The 20000-nt window shown below is 38.2% G+C and overlaps 1 protein-coding gene across 14 annotated transcripts in view; it reads left to right on the top strand.

Annotated features, from left to right (window-relative positions):
- The first annotated feature begins 6876 nt into the window (after positions 1-6876).
- Positions 6877-20000, top strand: part of ppip5k2 (diphosphoinositol pentakisphosphate kinase 2) — a 43993-nt gene continuing 30869 nt past the window's right edge. For 7 of the 14 annotated variants that reach the window (XM_049468516.1, XM_049468509.1, XM_049468510.1 and 4 more), the window contains exons 1-6: positions 6878-7435; positions 11987-12371; positions 13271-13466; positions 14604-14694; positions 15599-15684; positions 19775-19929. In XM_049468516.1, coding sequence (XP_049324473.1) covers positions 12210-12371; positions 13271-13466; positions 14604-14694; positions 15599-15684; positions 19775-19929 — 690 coding nt within the window. In that variant the 5' untranslated portion in view covers positions 6878-7435; positions 11987-12209. Of the gene's footprint in view, positions 7436-10970; positions 11010-11986; positions 12372-13270; positions 13467-14603; positions 14695-15598; positions 15685-19774; positions 19930-20000 lie in introns of all 14 variants that reach the window. The other 7 variants (XM_049468518.1, XM_049468511.1, XM_049468505.1 and 4 more) reach the window with 3 other exon arrangements.

The raw sequence follows: 20000 nt of genomic DNA on the forward strand, positions 1-20000 counted from the left end.
CTCTTTTCTGACAGTGGCCTTCATTTATTAGTGATTTGTTGCTGATCAAATGTTTCACCCAGTTCCAGTGGTGATGAGAAGAATACAAAAAACATTCAAATATAAACACACACACAAACACAAACACACACACACACACACATCTCATCACTGTTTAGATTGTTTTAATGGAAATTTCTTGATGAATGACCTGACAGAAATGCTCCAAAACTCGTTGCATTTCTTGCTCTTGCGCTCCCCCTACAGTTGGGAAGTGGAATAAATGCTTTGAATCACCAGTAAAGGGAATGCTTTACAATTCAGCGTCCACAAGAGCAGGACACCGCTAATAATTAGCTTATTATTGATTAATTACAATCATCCACCATACACAGCCTGTATATGGCTATTCACAGTGCTATATTGTCCTGGACTAAACACATAGAAGACCCCCGCGTCCTCACCACAAAATTCAGTGCATGCAGTTCTCATAAAAAATTACAAGCAAACCTAATGCATTTTAGAAATAATTCCTGTGAAATTATACAATTAAAATTAGGCAAATATATATATATATATTAACACATTATCTGAGGTCATCAAGCATCACTCAAACTGTTTTAGAAAAAAAAAAAGGTTTTATGTAAATAAATAAATACTGACAGAGCCTGAGCTTCAGCATTATTTTAAATCATTCACATTTGTAATTAATACTAAGCAGATCATTTACCTCAAGTCAAAAAAATCAAGGAGACCTACTGTCATTCACTTCACATGTGGTACATAAAAATAAAATAATGTTAAAATAAGATAAACTACAATAGATATCAAGATAAATACACAAAATAAAAAGAGGTGTAGGAAAGTGTAGTATTAATAAATGATGGTATCGATATTTCACTAGGTGAGCTTACTGATAACATATGTCATATATGTCATTTTGTTATGTCATTTTATTAGTCATCCTCATTTAGTCTGAAAACTGGTGATGCTCAGCTCCACAGAAAATAGATCTGCAGCGCCATCCAGTGTTTATCTATTGCAACTACATTTTATTCATCCTATTTATTATTTCCATTTTACAGAATCATGTGAAATAATTTTGACTAGCTTGTTTATGCCCTCTGAATTCTTATAGGGGTTAATATGCCTTTTCCCTGCCTTAGTCTCCTCCAGTTCTGTGAGCTTTTGGGGCTGTCTTGCTGTGTAGGGTAGTTTCTATAATATTTAGGAAAGACTATGAGGGTCAGTTTGGGTTTCTTCAGTTCTGGTAGTCCATGGTGAATTTTTCAGGTGTGTTTTAGAAGACATGCTCATTTTAACTTTTTTAACCATGGAATAGATAGTTAAACATTTGCCTGTCTTTAGGAATATCCAAATTAGGATCCAGAGTCAGGCACAGCAGTGCTATTGGTGTTTTTAAACTGTTGAGAAAATCGCACTACCCCTTACTGCGCCGTTTCCAGTGCGTCCCCCCTGGATTCTTTTGATGGAAGCCCGAAGTAGAGATAAAGTATAGAGAGACAGGATACTTGATTATCGGCAAAACATCTTCCAAAATCAAGAAAAGAGTTCAAAGAATATTTCACAGACACAAGCATTTAAAAGACAAAACCCCTCCCTCACAAGTGCGAAGACACCCAGCCTGAGGCCCCAAGAACTGATTTTAGTCTAAACCATAGACTGTGTATAGCTGGACAGAGCATCGTCTCTCAAAAGTGAAGCCACCACAGGTCGGGCGCCCCCTGCTGTTCGGTTTCAGGAAGCTGTGTAACCCCACCCACCCCCATAGGTTTCAATGGCAAAACAGACAACTTTCAATCACGTTTTTTTAAATATACTGTAATTCTACCTCCATTATTTAAATGCAACAGCTAGTATAACCTCTGCTTATATTGTCAAATTTTTATATTCCCACAGAATTCGTTTTTATAAACGTATTCAGCTCTATTCAAAAAAGGTGTGGTTATTGTAAAAGGGCTGGTTATGGGCAGGGCCAATAACAGATCGTCAGCTCCGCTCCGCTCTGCAGCCTGTGACCTCGAGGCAGCCCTCAGGGGCGGGGTTACTTAAATGAGTAGGCTCTCTCTCCACAGTCTTTCTCCCTCCTCTGGTCTCTACTGCGCAGAATCGGATGTCAGGATCGCCAACACTGTGGAAGATTTTGGCTTCATTTTCATTGAGTGAATGGGAACGGCGACACGGCGTCCATCTTTTTTTACAGTCTCTGCTCTAAACACCCACAACACACATTCATCTTTCACACCAGCAGGCCAACTCACAGCTAAATTCATCACCATTCACATAAACTCACTAATCACTGTCAATTAGTTCTAGTCCAAACACAAGCCATGTCACTTTCACTCGTTTTTACACACTGCTGATCATTACTGGGGTGCAGTTGTGGTCATTAGCATGTTCTTATCACTGTACAGATGCTCTACACCATAATTATCTGCTTGAGAAAGTGTGTAAAGTGGTTTTTGTAATGGCTGCTTGCTTTGCTTTGGCAGCTCCAGTAAAGGCACAAAAATAAATAAATAAATAAAAACAGATTGAAATACAGCAGTAGAACTATGGTAAAATAGGGGGCTTATAGTGGTCCAGCAGAAGGTGCTTTTACTACAATCTGAGGATCACTAGGTAGAATCCTGGGTCACGCTGCTTGCCATCAGCAGCCGGAGTCCGAGAGAGCACAATTGGCCTTGCTGTCTGGCTTCACATTTAACATAGCAGGTATGTGCTGGCTTCCACTAGTGTTGAGACACATTGTATTCATATGAGGTGGGTAATTGGCCAACTAAATTGGGGAGAAATGTGTGGTTTTTGAGTTATATTTTCTGAAGTCCAATTATGTTGCTCATGGTGGGTTATCTACTATTTTACTGCTCCTCTGTTCTCCATACAAAACCACAAAACCAATTATTCAATAAAATTCAAATTCAAAACTTTTGTTTTTCTAACATCACAACAACAATCACTGTTGATCAGATCAGTTTTTAAACACTTCATTTTAATCACTTACTGTCCTCCACTTTATTAGACACTCCTACCAACAGCTGCTCGACATTGTAGATGAAGTAAAGACAGAGGCAGAAGCTCTGAATCTGTTGCTGCGCAGTTACAGTGTTGATCATCCTCTAGTCCTTCCTCAGTGATCACAGGATGCTGCCCATTGGTAGGATGCTGTTGGTGAACTAGTATCAGTACAGCAGTGAAACTAAGGTGTTTAATCCACTTGTACCAGCACAACATACACTAACACCTCATACATCACCATGTTACTCATTGTCACTGAAAAAAGAAGAGCTTTCAGACCTCAAATAATGCAAAGAAAACAAGTTCATATTCATAAAGTTTTAAGAGTTCAGAAATCAATATTTGGTGGATTAACCCTGGTTTTTAATCACAGTTTTAATGCGTCTTGGTGTGTTCTCCTCCACCAGTCTTACACACTGCTTTTGGATAAGTTTATGTCACTCCTGGTGCAAAAAGTCAAGCAGTTCAGCTTGGTTGGATGGCTTGAGGAGTGTTAAATATCTGCACAACTTCATAAGTGGAATATCCCTTCCTTATGTCACTCACTATCAGGCCTCACTAACACGGCATTAGCACACTGGCCAGTGATTAACCTCCCTTACAAGATAACACATCACAACTAGGTAGTAATTGTTAAAGTACTGGGTTAAAGTACTAGGTTGTTGGTTCAATACCCGGATTCAACAACCTGCTACTTACTGTTGGGTCTTTGAGCAAAGCCCTTATTTCCCATGCCTCCTCAGGAGCCACAGCAATGGCTTGTTTGCTCACTATGTTAATATATATGTGTGTGTTACACTAGTGTGCACTATGTGTTTGTGTTCATTGCACAGATGGGTTAAAGGTAAAGGACACATTACATGTGTGTCCAACACAATGTTATCTTTTAGTACATATGTTCACATTCCCAAGCTCTCTCCTGAAAAGAACATACATTACGCAATACATTTCCATACTGTTATCCCATCATTACTGTTGAATGTTCTTCATTCGTCCGTTCATTTGTCTATCCACTCATCTGTTTACTCATGTAAAAATCCAGTTGTAACAGTCTAAGCCTACCTGCTCTTTCACTGCTCCACTCCCAGTGTCAGCACTTGTGCTGAGTAAATCATTGCTGACTCTGCTTGTCTTGTCTTGCACCTATTTAATACCCAGCAGCTCTTTCCCGACTCTTGGCAGACACTTCAGTATAATGAGGGTTAAAACACTCAGACTCTGCACAAATTTTAATATACTGTATCTATGAACAAAAAAAGCATGTATTACTCTACAGTACCATGCTGTTATTCAGTGTTTGTCACCTATTAGCTGCTGAATTCTGCCGTTTATACTAAATATGCATACAGAAGTGTTTTGAAAGGTCAGTGGATGTGACAAAAATGGGCATTCTGATAGGTATCTAGATTTTATAGTACAATATTAGACTCTAATACTCTCCTATACAATCTCACAAATCTAGCAAACAAATTACAGACAGAAAACAGTATTCTTATATTTTTTCCACCACTGGAGATAATTCAGGTCTGAAAGGGTTAAAGAGCCACTAAACCCTAAACCATATTTTTACATGAATATCTGAAATGTGTTCCTTTAAAGTAATAAAGCATACCAGTCCTGCTTAAATTTTTATAAGAATTTCCTAACCTTTAAAAAACTCTTTTATTTTGGTAATTTCAACCTCAGCAGCGCCCTCTCAGGTTAAACTGTGTAATAGGCAGAGTTCAATAAACAATTAATCAATAATATACCGCCCCTCTGCTAATATCAAACTTTCTGTGTCTCACTGCTATCAGAGGAACACTGCTGCTGCTGCAGCTCAGCCAATCAGCTCTCCCTCTTGCCCTGCCTCTAAACCCATACATCACCCAGTGCCCTGCCCAAACTACCCGTCCCATTTTTTAGCCTTTTTCAAATTTAATGGTAGAGTCAGTAAAAATCAGGGGGTTTAGTTACCCTTTAAAGGAGAAATCCATTAAATGGACTTGAGTTGTATTAAAACTTGATAACCAGTTCAAACCTTTGTTGAATAGTCACATTTCAAACCACCTCCAAATGTCTTTGGTTTCTGACTATTCAGACTATCAAAAATCAAACTAGATCCAATCTAGATATACCAAAAATCTGATTTAGTATATTTGGCTGCAGTAAAGTAAAATGTCAAAAATATATCTTTACTTGTACTTTGGATGTGTATAGGTTTGTAGACGTCTGCTTATATCAGCATTTCTTCTAAAATGTAAGTTAATAACAGAGAGTAGTTACCTTTTCTGTAAAGGCTTTACACTAGATGTTAATAACGTTGCTGTGAGGATTTGATTTCATTCAACTACAAGTGCTTATGTAATGGTGGATGATTTATTCTGGATGGCAAACGTTACTCTAGCTCATGAGAAAGGGATTGCATGGAGCTGTATTGCGCCAGAGAATGCAGAGTCACAGGCCAATGCTGGGGGGTGTTAAGTACCTGATGGTTGACACTGGTCATCTGGTCAATACTGAAGGGCAGGATTCCTGCACAGTTCACTGCTCTTCCTGCTCAAACACCTCAAACTCAACTCAATCATTAACCCTTAGAATTAGTTGTGCTAGGTCAGGGAAGAGCTAGATCTATCTAGATCTATCCCTCCCTACCCTCCCCTCCTCTCTACGGTGGCCGAGAAAGCCCAACGCAGTGCAAATTGAAAAGCGCTGCAAAAGCACAAAACACATCCATCAAAATTACAACACAGGCGCAGCAAATAGAAAAACGCGCTGCAACTAGAAAAACGCGCTGCAAATAGAAAAACGCGCTGCAAATAGAACCACAACACAACGGAAGTGAGTCACAACACAACGGAATTTTCCCGGGGGACCTTAAAAGATACTGTACCAGCTAAGCTGCGTCTTCAGTAACGTCTCGGACTTCACTATGTGTACAAAGGACAATAAGTGGCAAACAAGGCGTTTTGTGAAGCAGAACTTTTAATAATATGCACACAACCGTGGTAATCACAGGTAATAAACATAACTTACTTTTCAGAAGCTTGTTTGCCACTTATTGTCCTTTGTATACAGCTGGTACAGCATCTTTTAAGGTCCCCCGGGAAAATTCCGTTGTGTTGTGACTCACTTCCGTTGTGTTGTGGTTCTATTTGCAGCGCGTTTTTCTTTTTGCTGCGCCTGTGTTGTAATTTTGATGGATGTGTTTTGTGCTTTTGCAGCGCTTTTCAATTTGCACTGCGCTGGGCTTTCTCGGCCACCGTACTATCCACCCAACTTTTCTATCTATCTTTCTACAGGTGCATCTCAAAAAAAAAAAAAACTCATATATTATACAGATGTACTACTGACTTTGGACTTGATATAACACAGTGGACCAACACCAGCAGATGACATATCTCTCCAAACCATCAAAACAGTGTTTTCCCGCAAAATCGTACAGCACTTCATGCTTCCCTCTGCTGACAACTTTTATGGAGATATGGATTTCATTTTCCAGCAGGACTTGGCACACTGCCCACACTGCCAAAAGTACCAATTGTTCTTATATAATATTCGATTTTTCTGAGACACGGAAACGGAGGTTTTTATTGGCTGTAAGCCACAATCATCAACAATAAAAGAAATAAACGTGGATCACTCTGTTTGTAATACATCTAAATAATATATTTTTAGTTTTACATTTTGAACTGATTTACTGAAATAAAGTAACTGTTCAGTGATATTTTTTAGATGTACATCTATCTATCTATCTATCTATCTATCTATCTATCTATCTATCTATCTATCTATCTATCTATCTATTAATGACGCCCCCCTCTCGCGCCTCACTCTACGTGGTGACGTCACCCCTCTTCACGTTGATGTTTTTTTCTCGTTTTCTTTTTTTTTCAGTAAATCGCTGAGTGTCTGTGAAAGTCGTTGTTTGTAGCTGCAGTGACTCATTCACGTTATTAACGCTAGTTTGGACTTAAATATAAATATAAATATAACTGTGTACCGAATTCAGATATTCTGAGCATTTTAACGAATGAGAAACCGGTATTTTTAACGATATATATAACCTACATAAGCAGAGTTCCGTTAGTTAGCTAGCTAGCTAACAGTAAAGGTAACGGCTAGCTAATGCTAACTTTCAGATTTTTCACATTAGGTTGAGGGGGCGAGCGCTGACTCGCTGACATTAAGGGTTACGGTTAACACTGAAGGGTTAATGCTAAAGCTGGCTAGCTATCTGTCTAACTAAGCTAGTGTTAGCCAGGCTAAACACTGGCTGTGTGTTTGCATTGGTTGGGCTTGGTTGTTAGCTTCACAGACTAACTAACGCGTTTAATGGGAACCCAGCAACGAGTCGCCTGGCTCTGAACTCCAGCAGCGCTGGTTCTCTGACAGCAGCTGCCTGCCCGGGGACACGGCGCGGCGGATTCAGTGAGAGGTAAGAGCGCTTTATCTTGTTAATGAGGGATTGTTGTTTGGTGTTATGGCTTTTTTCATCTAACTAGTGCATATATTTCGAAACTGAGCGCACGTGCGTGCTGAACAATGTCAGGGTGAGCAGACTTTTCTGCAGGAAGTAACACCAACACTCAGTCTGAGCCGCAGTGCTGAATATTCTCTCAGTATTTTCTTTGTAACTTGTGTATCTTTTGGTTAATACTGCCTGACTGGTCTGGTCGCGGTAAACCTAAAGCTCAGCTATGTGAAGAGTTTTAAAGCTAGGTTAGCTAACTAACTATCTATATGTTTTTTAATGTTATTTAGCTTAGCTTACTTTAGTTAGCTGGCTATTATCTGCAGAGCCCCTAAAATACTAACTAGAAAGTTAGCTAGCTAATGCTTGTGGAGACCCATTCTAATGAATGAACTATGTTAACGCTAGCTTTTGCTTTAACATGAATAACACTGCCACCTGGATTTAACTAAATAAATAATGTGTGGTTGCTGCAGTTGGTCTGCAGGTCTAGGTTCAGCAACAGTATGTGCTGAAAGAATGAGGTCAGCTGACTACCTGAATATACTGAATATAGACCAGGTTATTCCTGAATCAATGGATTTTTCTTCTCTGATGGCACGGCCATATTCCAAGATGCCAATGCCAGGATTCATGGAGCTCGAATTGTGAAAGAGTGATTCAGGGAACATGAGATCATTTTCACACATGGATTGTTCACCACAGAGTCCAGACCTAAACCTCACTGAGAATCTTTGGAATGTGCTGGAGAAGGCTTTGTGCAGCGGTCAGACTCTACCATCATCAATGCTGCTGCAAGATCTTGGTGAAAAAATAATGCAACACTGGATTGAAATAAGTCTTGTGAGGTTGCAGAAACTTCTGGAAACAATGTCACAGTGAAAGCGTGCTGCAATCAAAGCTAAAAGCGGTCCAACCAAATATTACATTGTGTGACCTTTTTTTTTGGTGGTGACTTTTTATTTTTTGTCCGGGAAGTGTATGTTTCAGCAAATGCACACTTACAGCTTGCCTAGGGCTGGAACAATTGGTCATCATAATCGGCTCCACAATGTCAACTTCGAATTTCCATGTCGATTAATCATCAAGTTGTAAATAATTATTTGTAACAATGCACGACACAAAGTGTTGGGGATAGAAATGCAATGAGACAACAATGACACAACAAATAACTTTTAAATGATACTCTGATGACTGTGATGAGATAAATCGAAAAATGTAGTACAATACAATATTTATATCATGACAGTCAGACTATCATTTAAAATTAATCTGTTGTCATTGTTGTCTCATTGCATTTCTGTCGCCAACACTTTGTGTAGATAGATTTGTAAGCATTGTGTAGATGCCTTTGTAAAACTGGGCCCAGATTGGCTTGGTATAGGAATATGCAAACTATATTCAAAAAACGCAAATTTGCAAGCTAGTATGTCGTTAGGCAGAAGACATAGCCTAAATCTACAAAACTACAAATCCTGCAGTTTTATAGTGAATTAAGTTAACACAGAATTTCCTTAGATCTGTCCTTGATGTGTGACCCTACAACTAACGCCTACAATATGTGAATATATTAGTTTTGATAGATTGATCTGTATAATTTATCCAAAGCTGGAGGCTCTTTTGGCCATGGCATGTTAAGGTTGCTGTGTTGGACAGGTGGTGCCACTGACAGATGTCCAGGCTCAGGGCTTGTGGAGGCTGGCTGACTGCGTCTGTGTTGTGATAATCCTGTACAGGCTCTGTGTTTTGATCTTTGAAGCAAATTTCAGCTTTGTGTTTTATGTGTTGTTTTTGTGTCAGCTGTGATTGTAGAGATACACAGGTTGATCCTTCTTCTCTTTTATTGACTATCATACATAAAAGTATTATTAGGCCGGTTTATGCATGCCACAGTGATAACATTTTCAACTTATTGTACAATATAAGGAACAGACCTTAATTTTTTTTTTTTTTTTTTGCAAATCAGGATATTGGCCTTTGATTTTACATGTGTTGTGCTTTTCTGGTCTCTCGTTTGCTCTCTGATGGAACTCTGTGAACACAGCCGCAACTTTTGTGTATAAAGCAAGTGCAGTGACAAAATGACCCCTCCATTCACATAGACTTTGACTGTGACAGTTATGAATTGGCACATGTGACCAATATAGAATAATTGTCAAAATGTAGACATAATAGTGTGAAATACTGTTTTACTGCTGCTGTAGTCTTTCACACTGTTTATTCAAGCTACACATCTGTAGCTTGTGTTCCAATGCAAGATGAACAGAAACCACTTTTGCTCGGCAGGTCATGTGTTACATTTGTTGTTAAACAAGCATCATGGAATGGTTCTGAGCTGCGCCAGGCCGAGGTTGCAAAACTGCCATGCTGTATTTTATTGTTTATTCCAATAGAAAAGAATGATCAGTCTGTCAGTGCTTTTACCATATCTGCCATAAACTGCAGCTACAGCTGCTGTAAAATGTGTTGAACTCACATGTGTTGAGGGGAAGTGTGATGACTTTTAACACCTCTAACCTGATAAACACAAAGAGAACATCACTCTGTACAATATAGTATTGTCATTAGTAGCAGATCTCAGCAAAAAGCTAATTCCACGATGTTTTTTTTTATTCAATACATAGACCCATGCATGTGGTTTTATTTGATTTGTGTAGGATATGTCTAAAGGTTCTTAATAATTAAAAGTTCATTGCTCTTAAAAATGTAAACCCTTTTAAAACCCATTGCATTATTATGCTATTATATTATCACTATATCAGTAACATAGTCTTAAAACAACAATAATATTGTTTATTTTAATAATTCTTGGGCAGATATATCAGCCAATAAAATCTAGTCATTGGGACAGATGTAACCTGGATGCATAGTTTTTAACTATGAAAACAACAAAAAAGACAATGAAATTTCATAATACATTTTCTTTGAACAGTCATATTTTCCATTCTTATACACCTACAAACCTGATATGACTTATTTTGTTGTCCTGGTTTGCTTGTGTGGCAACAAGGTCATAGTGTTTTAAAGGAATAAATGTAATTTTAGATATGATACCTAATGTCCACCAGTACTGAACAGCTAAAAATCTATACTGTTGTGCACCACCAGTAGTATCCTAGACGATATATCACTCTGCAATACATTAGATTAGAATTCTTTCCTGCAGTGTACGGCATGTTCTTTTTTGCATTCTGATTTGCTTGTCAATCTAGTATTTGTATTATTGTGATAGGCCTGTCTCTGTTGTTAACTCTCACAGGATAAGGTAGCTCTGATAAGTTGGATGTTCTCTAAGCTGTGTTTAATTTAGCCTGATGTTCTTATGAGCTTTTCTTTGTAGACAGTCTGTCGATTCTGCTTTAAACTGAATTGTTGACTTGCTGCTGAGTTCAGTTGGCATTGATGTGTGAGGTAATTCTAAGTAATAGATGATCAGTGCCATCAGTAACGGGTACAAATTAATTAACTGTGTGAATTCTTTCTCTGTTTTGTTGCTCAGAATAAAAACTCCATCTTTCTAAGCCAGAAAGCCAAACAAGTGAGTGGCATTTTCACCATTTATCAGATAAATCTCGCAGTGATTTCTGTAGTGCATTAGACCTGAGCATAAAACGTGGCGATCAGAGCTGATTTGAACTCTTCTGGCATTAATGTTCTCTCTTGGGATTTCTCTAAACAGGCTTAGTCTGTTTGGTACATTCATTTTCATACCTCAGTGAAATGTCTGAACCCCACAGTCACGATGACTTGGAGATTAGTCTGCCACATCTGATAAGCAGGAGTAAAACTGCTCGAAAGTCATTTTCTCAAATAGGTTCTGGGAACTTTCTCCTTTAATCTGCATCTTTTTCCCTCCTTTTTAATCACAGGGGAGTGCTGTGTGTATCACTGACAACCCACTGCATTATCATTGAAGCACAAATCATACTGCAAACAAGAACACACTGTACAGTGAGATAGCAAAAACAAACATTGGTGTGTCTGTGGGGTTTAAAAATGTCTAAAATAATGGAAAGGGACAAATGGAAAAATGGACAAATATTTATCTGTTCTCCACAGAGGTTTTAAATATATAATAGTATGAGGCCACTACACTAGATGTATTTCTTAATACACGCAAGTTGCTGGATAAAGTAGTGTTTAACTTTTTTTCAGATTTTTCATAAAGGTTTTAACCATTGCATATTATTTTCAGTTAAAAAGCTTTTTTTACACACTTGTTTGCTTTGGTCTGAATCAGCTAGTGTGTCTGTTTCCATGCACTTTTGCATTTGTTTATAGCTGTAGTAATTATGTAGGCAGTATGCCAGGTTAAACTACCTACCGGAGCTGTTTACCTGAAACTTGTTGAGTACACCTCATAGCTGGCCAGGTCATGTTCTTACTCCAGATGAGATACGCTGGCATGTCAAATGATATAGGACAAGCATCCTTTTCCATGTAAATAAAATGCATTTTATGATTATTATGACATTTGTTTTGGTTTGTATTGAATACTTGTTGGTTCTTTATTAGGGTGAAGATTATCCTGATGGCTGGCTCTGAAGAACAGGAAGGGGGGAGAGAGGCTGAAGTTCGGCTGCTTTAACCCCTCTGGTCTGGGAGCAGCTGCCTTCGCCTCTGCTGCCCTGCTGAGTACACTGACCCGCAGGCCCGGAGGCACAGTGTGCAGCTCAGTTCGGCGGGAGACACTCTGTAGGCACTCTGGTCCAGCAGGGACCACATCGTGCTGGACAGAATGTCTGAGACTGAGGATGTAGATCATCCACGCTTTTTTGTGGGTGCTGATGATGCAGAGGGGGAAGAGCTACTGGACCCAGGCAGGGTGCTGGGCTACGACTGCCTTTACGAGAATGTTGAGGAGGAAGACGAGGACGCAGATGAGGAAGAGTATGACTCGGTATGTTGGGGAGTCTGTGTGATTCTGTCAATAAAAACATTCTAGTGGCAACTTCTGTCTAGTAAGTAATGAAGTACATATACTTTACCTTATTAATTTTGGTTATCTATATTTTGGATAGTATCTATTTCTCAGACGACTTTTACTTTTTCTTCTTACATTTTCACACAGTTATCTTTATTTCTACTCCTTACATTTTAAAAATAACATTCTTACTCCTATTTCATTTCAGCTTCTTTTTTATTCTGGCTTTTCATTGTTAAAAAAAACCTATGGAGATAAAAATAAATAAATAAATAAATAAAAATAAAAGAGCCGCTTGGCCTCCGGGGGGTTCTCTGCTGAAGTGCTGTTAGCCAATTAGAGGCGGTATTGTTTGCATGTATAAATATTCATGAGCAACTGCCGAAATCCTGTCTTTTTTCATAGACCACTAATTCAGTGAAATAAAGCAGGGCACAAAAAACGGCTCACATGGCATTCATTCATACCATTCAGACCACAACTTGACATTTTAAAATGAATAAAAAACGATGGAATGAGACCTTAAATATATTTACATTGTAATAAAATACATTCATTTTAAATGGGCGTATATGCAGCTAAAACAGGGAGCCTAGTGTATCCCAATTGAGTTTTAGTGAAATATTGTTAAGCTTTATAACAATATGTCTAATAATATGATAATGTGATAATACTGTAATTATACTTCAATATTGTGCCACATACATAAACATTTAACAAAGCCCAGCCCAGAAAGATGGAGAGAATTTTAACAGGCAATGGAAAGTCGATTCTTACACTGACCTAATGTGGCATAAAGGGCAGCCACTGGCAGCTGAGCTTAAAGCACTTCAGCACTAAACTAGGATTGATGCAATGTTTCTTCTACCTTGCAGCCTCCAGAGAGACAGATAGTGGTGGGAATCTGTGCCATGGCCAAGAAGTCAAAGTCCAAGCCTATGAAGGAGATCCTGGAGCGCTTGTGTCTGTTTAAGTACATCACGGTTGTGACTTTTGAGGAAGAAGTCATCCTTAGTGAGCCTGTGGAGAACTGGCCACTGTGTGACTGTCTTATTTCCTTCCACTCTAAAGGTGGGTGCTGTCAGATATTTTATTATTTACATCAATTACCGTTAACATTAACCTCCTTCTTTCTACACTCATTGTCCACTTAATCAGCTCCACTGGCCATATAGGAACACAGCAGGGGTAGTATTATTTGGGTAGTGGTTTATTCTCAGCACTACAGTGACATTGGCATAGTGGTGGTGAGTGGGTTTGTGTGTGGTGTTGTAGTGAAAGTGAATGAGACACAGCAGTGCTGTTTCAGTTTTTAAACACTGTCCACTCATTGTCCACTCTCCTAGAGACTAATACTTAGTTGGTCCTCCTTGTAGATGTAAAGTCAGAGACAAAAACTCTTCTTTTACTGCACAGTTTGTGTTGTCATCCTCTAGTCCTTCATCAGTGGTCACAGAATGCTGTTGTCTGAATATTTATGGTTGGTGGAATATTCTCAGTCCATTAACGACCCTGAGGTGTTCTAAAACTCCAACAGCACTGCTGTATAGGGGTGGGCGATATGGCCCTAAAATATCACAATATTTCATGTTATTTTCGCTTTTGCTTTTGCTTAAAAGAGCAAAAGGTAGTACTTTGATGTGATAATTAGGGGTGGATAATATTGCACGATATTTCAGGGTATAATATTGTTCACAATATTTAAAAATGTTGCCGGTGTTATTGTGTACAATAGGCTATGGCAAACCGCTACTGCTGTGTCTGATCCACCAACTCGTACCAGCAAAACACACGTGACTAACACACCACCACCATGTCAGTGTCACAGCAATGCTGGGAATTAACCACCACCTGAATAATAATAGCTACTCCATGATGGTCCTGTAATGTTCCTATGGAGTCCTGACCAGTGAAGAACAGTGCAAAACGAAGTTATTAAATTTTGCAGAAAAACAGATATAGGACTACAGTCTGTAATTTTCTAGAAACAAGGAGATGGTTTTAATGTGGCGACTGTTTCTTTAAAGTTGATAAGCAGGCATACATTGCCACAGATTCATGACCTGCCCCATAGTTGCATGTGCTTTCTCTTCACTATAGCTTTACAGTGTTTGTGCAGTTGAACTCTGACTGAAATAGACACATTGTTCTGTTCTATGTTTACACTAGCATATCGGGTTGTGTTTTGTCTTTTATTGCCTCTTAAAGGATTTCCACTGGATAAAGCTGTGGCTTATGAGAAGCTCAGGAATCCATTTGTGATCAACGATCTGGATCTGCAGTACTTCATTCAGGACAGGTGAGCGCCAGCCCTCTGGAGAGATATAGATCACTGAAGCTTCACTAAGAACAGTGTGAGGCTTAACCACGTTACGTTTTTGAGACTGTAGTATGATTTGCTTAGCAGTGGGAACATTTGTCATTCGTAATGTGATTGTGTTGGTGGCATTTACCTGTAATCTGTTTAGCGGAGGCAGATGTTCCAATGCCATAATTGCTGCTGTCTTGTCCTTTCTAAAAGTATGGAAACAAAACGGAAACAAATTCAGTTTGGTTGAAACAGATAGATTTGTCAAATAACATTTGTTTATGCAGAACATATGTTTTAAAGGGGGTTGATTTATGTAAACCTAAATGCTTTGTCAGATAGTGAACTGTACACTATATTGTTGCCATCCAATGTAAAACATGTATCTCCAAAACAGCAACTTTAAAGGAAAGAGAGAAAACTCCCAATGGTCATTGTAAAAAGAGGTCATTTTGGAGAATCACTATTGGTCCATTCATTATGATTTTTTTTTTTTTATGTAAAGCACCGTTTATGTGCTCAAATTATATAGTACACAAAAATCAACAAAAAATGGAGATTGGACAATTTTCATTGGACAGCGACAAATTATCATATATCATCACATGTCATCAAGTGTCATATATCATCAAATGTTCATAATGGTAGATTAAAATTACCCAAAAGAACCTTCGTTTGTTCATTGACTTTTAGTAAAAATGCATTTGTATCATAGCAATGATGTGCGATGATTCTTTTACTATGTAATACAGCATTAATATTATTCAGTATGTTTTTTTTTTTTTCTTCATTCAGAAAAAATCAGAGTAATTGAATGTTGAATACATATAGAAATGTTGTTTCCTATTTGCCAACCCTTTTTTGTGTCTTGTTCTTTTGGTCTCTTTGTGGGTAGGAGGGAGGTGTATCGGATCCTGAAGGCTGAGGGCATCCAGCTTCCACGCTATGCTGTTCTGAACAGAGACCCAGCAAGACCACAGGGTGCGTAAATGCTCATCTGAAGTGCAATCATATTTTTCACTGGAAGAGTTGTTTCATTTTTACTTCTGGAGGTGAGACTGAAGTGGTGACGAATGTGGCAGGTAGTGACTAATGATACTTTACATTAGGGCAGCACAATATGTTGTTCCACATAGTCATCCCACTGTTCACACATGTAATAATCACACTGCAGGATGTGCAGTGTTATGCAAGGCCAATTAAATCATACAACTTCGTACAACCTGCTTGATACAAAGGTGGAAATTTACACTGTTTTCATTTTTCATATTATATCTACTGGAGTCTAATTGAAATTGTTTTACACTGAATATGGATTTAATTCAATTACGATTTAATTCAATTACAATTCAGAGGTCTGAGATGTGATTTATAATTAGTAATTATCAATGTAGTTTGATGCATCATTTTCTTCTATACTAGATTTCTTTCTTTACTCATCGCATGACTACTTGATACTTTTAAAGTAAAGTATCTGTAATGATCCATAATGAATCCTGCTGTTGCATATGCTCTTTGACCCTATTTCTACTTACTTGAAAATGCATAGTTACTTCAATTCAAATGATTCATATTATTATTAATATTAAAACCAGCTACATAAAAGAAGAAATAAGAAAGTGATGTTATGGCTGACCAGTATAATATATACACAAAGCTCATGACCAACAGGTGATTTAAGTACAAGTAAATTTTTATAATTTCTCTTAAATTAATAATAATACTATTAATAACAGCACAAGGACAACAATAAAAGCATTCATTAAAACAATATTTAGAAAAAGGGAATTAGCAGCTAAAATAGTGTTATTAAAATCAGTTAAGATATAAAATAAAGTAAAATAAAAAGTAAGACAAGTTCAAAGAGCAGAGATTTATATGTTTGAGTGGAAATACTCTGAAGGATATAATGGCATATCTGGCAAACTTTAGATCAGGCATAAATATTAACAGACACCCTGGACTGAAACAGGCAGCGCAACCTTTTTTCCTTTTTTTGTTTTGTTATTTGGGAATCGATTGAGAATTGGCTACAATGCATCTAAGAATAAAAAAAAAATCACCTACCCCTAATTATAAATATTGTGACATGCTGGATCATGCTGGCTTTTGAAGAACTCTAGTTAAAATTTTTTTTTTTTTAATCGCAATCTGTATCAGAGAACAACTAAATATCACAATACCAGTTTTTTACAGTATCATGCAGCACTACTTCACATAGAAACTCTACTTAATGTGTTGACTTTATTTTTATTCTCATAAAACACCACTATAAAACAGGCTTATTCAGTGACTCTCTGTCCTCTCTCAGTCAGTTCCAGGTTTGGTTAAAAGTGTGTCATTTGCAGATTTGTTGTTACAGAGTGTGAAATCAGTGGTGTCTTGTTTTCTTGGCCTTTTGATGACCTGACACACAATGTCAAGAAAATCACTGTCTTCTTCCCAGTTGGGTCTTAAATAACAGAGGACACCAGCAGCAGAGACTAAAATATGAGGTCTTCTAATAGACTTCCTCCCATCCCTGCATGCTCTAGTCTAAAGGTCCTGCCAGTCAATCCTCCCTGTGCCCATGGTAACAGTTCTAGTGCCATGGCAACATCTGTCACCGCGATGGAGAGAACTGACTCTCTTCTCTTTCACTTAGTCTTCCCCTCATTGTGTCTCTGAGGTGAGCAGTGTCTCTGTGTTTAAGCTTTTATCTCTGCTCTCTGTACTGATTATGTGCACCTGAGGGGAGCTATTGCCAGCGAAACAACAGAGCCATCTGTTGTCATTTCCGATGCGCCTGGCGTTTCCTCCCTTTTCTCCAGACCTCGCTCCCTCTCAGTCTCTCAGTTCCTGCTGTGCTTTATACAACCTGGTCTGCGGCTCCTTTATTCTGTGTGTGCTGAAGTGGCCTGAAGAATTCAGCTCATTTAGATGTAAATCCTCTCGTGTATGAATCGGTAATGTAAGCTTTTTGAGTTGAGTGGAAAACGAAGAAATTAATTTCCCTCATAATGTTGTAAAGCAGCATTTAGATATGTTTTTCTTAAGCACAAACAAAAAAGCCAATTAAACATGCACCGCCTCCTTCCCCACATGCTTAATCAGTCTATTAACATCAAACCAAAACAGTCCTTGCATGGTTTAAAATGAATACATTTGTAGTAAGCACCTGCTGGCTTGTTTTCTGCTTTTCTCTAATGGGCGAGAAGGTGCAAAATAGGTGTCTGTACAGTCTTTTGCAAAGATGGTACTGATGAGACCAGCCATTGGTTGAACTATATAAATGGAAGTTTTCAACATGCTCAACATGGCACATATTTATGAATAATGTCATGCCCAAATAAATAGTCTTTTTGCCAAAGGCAAAAGGTAAACTTAAACTCTCCCACTGATGAGGAAATCTGTGCAAGTGCCTTAGCCATACCAAGCTTAAATACATATTTTTGTGCATTATTGAGCCAAATACTGTGAACTTTTTGTTAGTGAATTAGAATACCGTATTTTTACTTTACTATATCTTTACTGCTCCTTAAAACCTGACTGGTAAAATTCATACATAAGGCACACTGGATTACAAGAGGATTTGGGGGAAGTGTGCCTTATATTGCAAAAAATACAGTATGTTGTATTTTTGTGTCTTTTGCAGTATTTTGGCCTCTTCCCTTCAAAGAGTTACAAAAATGAATATAAAACTTTTTCATAGCATGCAGCTTCCTTCAACCTTGCAAGCAACTTTTAAATTGAACATGGTGCAAAAACAACCTCTTCATTTTTCAGTTATGGAAATCACCTCATCAAGATCTCAATTATTTCATTTCAAAAATAGCATTAAAACTCTAATTTGATTAATCAGAATAATCAGTTTGATTAACCACTCCATATTCATGTTATATCCCAAACATTTACAGCTCTATTGTTATCCAGAATAACATTGTTAATCAGTACACCAGTGTTCATGTTATAGTTGACGGTTGTGTGTAACCTCTATGTAACTCGTAATTGAAAAGCTCTGATGCAGATTAGCTCTGCTAATGCTGTGTGTTGCACCTTTGCCTATTTAAGTCAAATTAACATGCATTTTAATTTGCCATTAGGCAGAATACATAGTCAGAGAAAGGTCTTGAGTTGTTTCCCCATTTAGATGTTTTGTTTTTAGAATTTGATGGACCGAACAACAAGGAGCAGTGCACCATGACTGATCCTTACCAGAGTGCCGTGTTGCTTTGTGCAGATTCTGTTTCTGATAGTCTCTACATGCCTGCTGAAACTCAGTTGTTTAATGTATTAATCATTCTTGTCATGCTTGTAATCCAATGCTGGGCTTGTTTGTGTACTGAGCAGTGCCGTTAGCCGTGTGTAAAGAGAACAACGCTGGAGAATAAACTCCAGAGGCATTAGATTATTTTCTCGCTCTGGAGGATAAATAAGATTTATTGTCTGTATTTGTCTTTTCTTGCTCCTCTGTCAAGTATTTTTGCATTTACCCGGCTGCTCTGTGATGTGTGTGTGTGTGTATATACACACAGGGATCAATCTTTGTCTCATTGGACACTATCTCTATTTTCAAGGCCAGGGCTTGTCTTTTTATCTTTGACATGGCAATGCCTGGAATTCTTCGATGGAGTTCCAGCAGCCACCGTCGCACTTGCTTTAGCACTTAGAAACACAGCACTGAAAATGCGTCACAGTGATTACAGCTGTGAAAGCAGACAGGAGGTGTACATGCTGTGGACAATGGGACACTATATTGGCGCTGTCAAATATTACGTTTTATTAAGCAAACAATGACCTTGATTTACCTAATTTCAGGCTTTCCCGTCATCCACCTCAAATCAGCCTTGGGTCTCCCAAGGTTTTTTCCTGTGTTGTATGTTCCTTCAATATTGCACATACAACACATTTAAGGTTTTGTCTGGTTCTTTGCCCTGCAATCACACTTCTGTAAAGCTGCTTTGCGACAACATCAATTATAAAGGGCTAAATAAATACATTTGATTTTATTTGCTTTATAGAATTTAGACTAAGACTGTCATGGTATAGTCCTTCCTTTCTACTGATTTTTTTTTATATGGATGTGTTGCAGAGTGTAACCTGGTTGAAGGGGAGGACCATGTGGAAGTGAATGGAGAAATTTTCCAGAAGCCTTTTGTAGAGAAACCAGTCAGTGCTGAGGACCACAACGTCTATATCTACTACCCCACCTCTGCAGGAGGAGGCAGCCAGAGGCTCTTCCGCAAGGTTAGAACACTCACACGCAATTTCTCATTACAATAAACTGCAATTATCTCTCCTTTAATACTCACATTTTG

This window comes from Astyanax mexicanus, chromosome 20, assembly GCF_023375975.1.
Source record: "Astyanax mexicanus isolate ESR-SI-001 chromosome 20, AstMex3_surface, whole genome shotgun sequence".
Lineage (NCBI taxonomy): Eukaryota > Metazoa > Chordata > Actinopteri > Characiformes > Acestrorhamphidae > Astyanax > Astyanax mexicanus.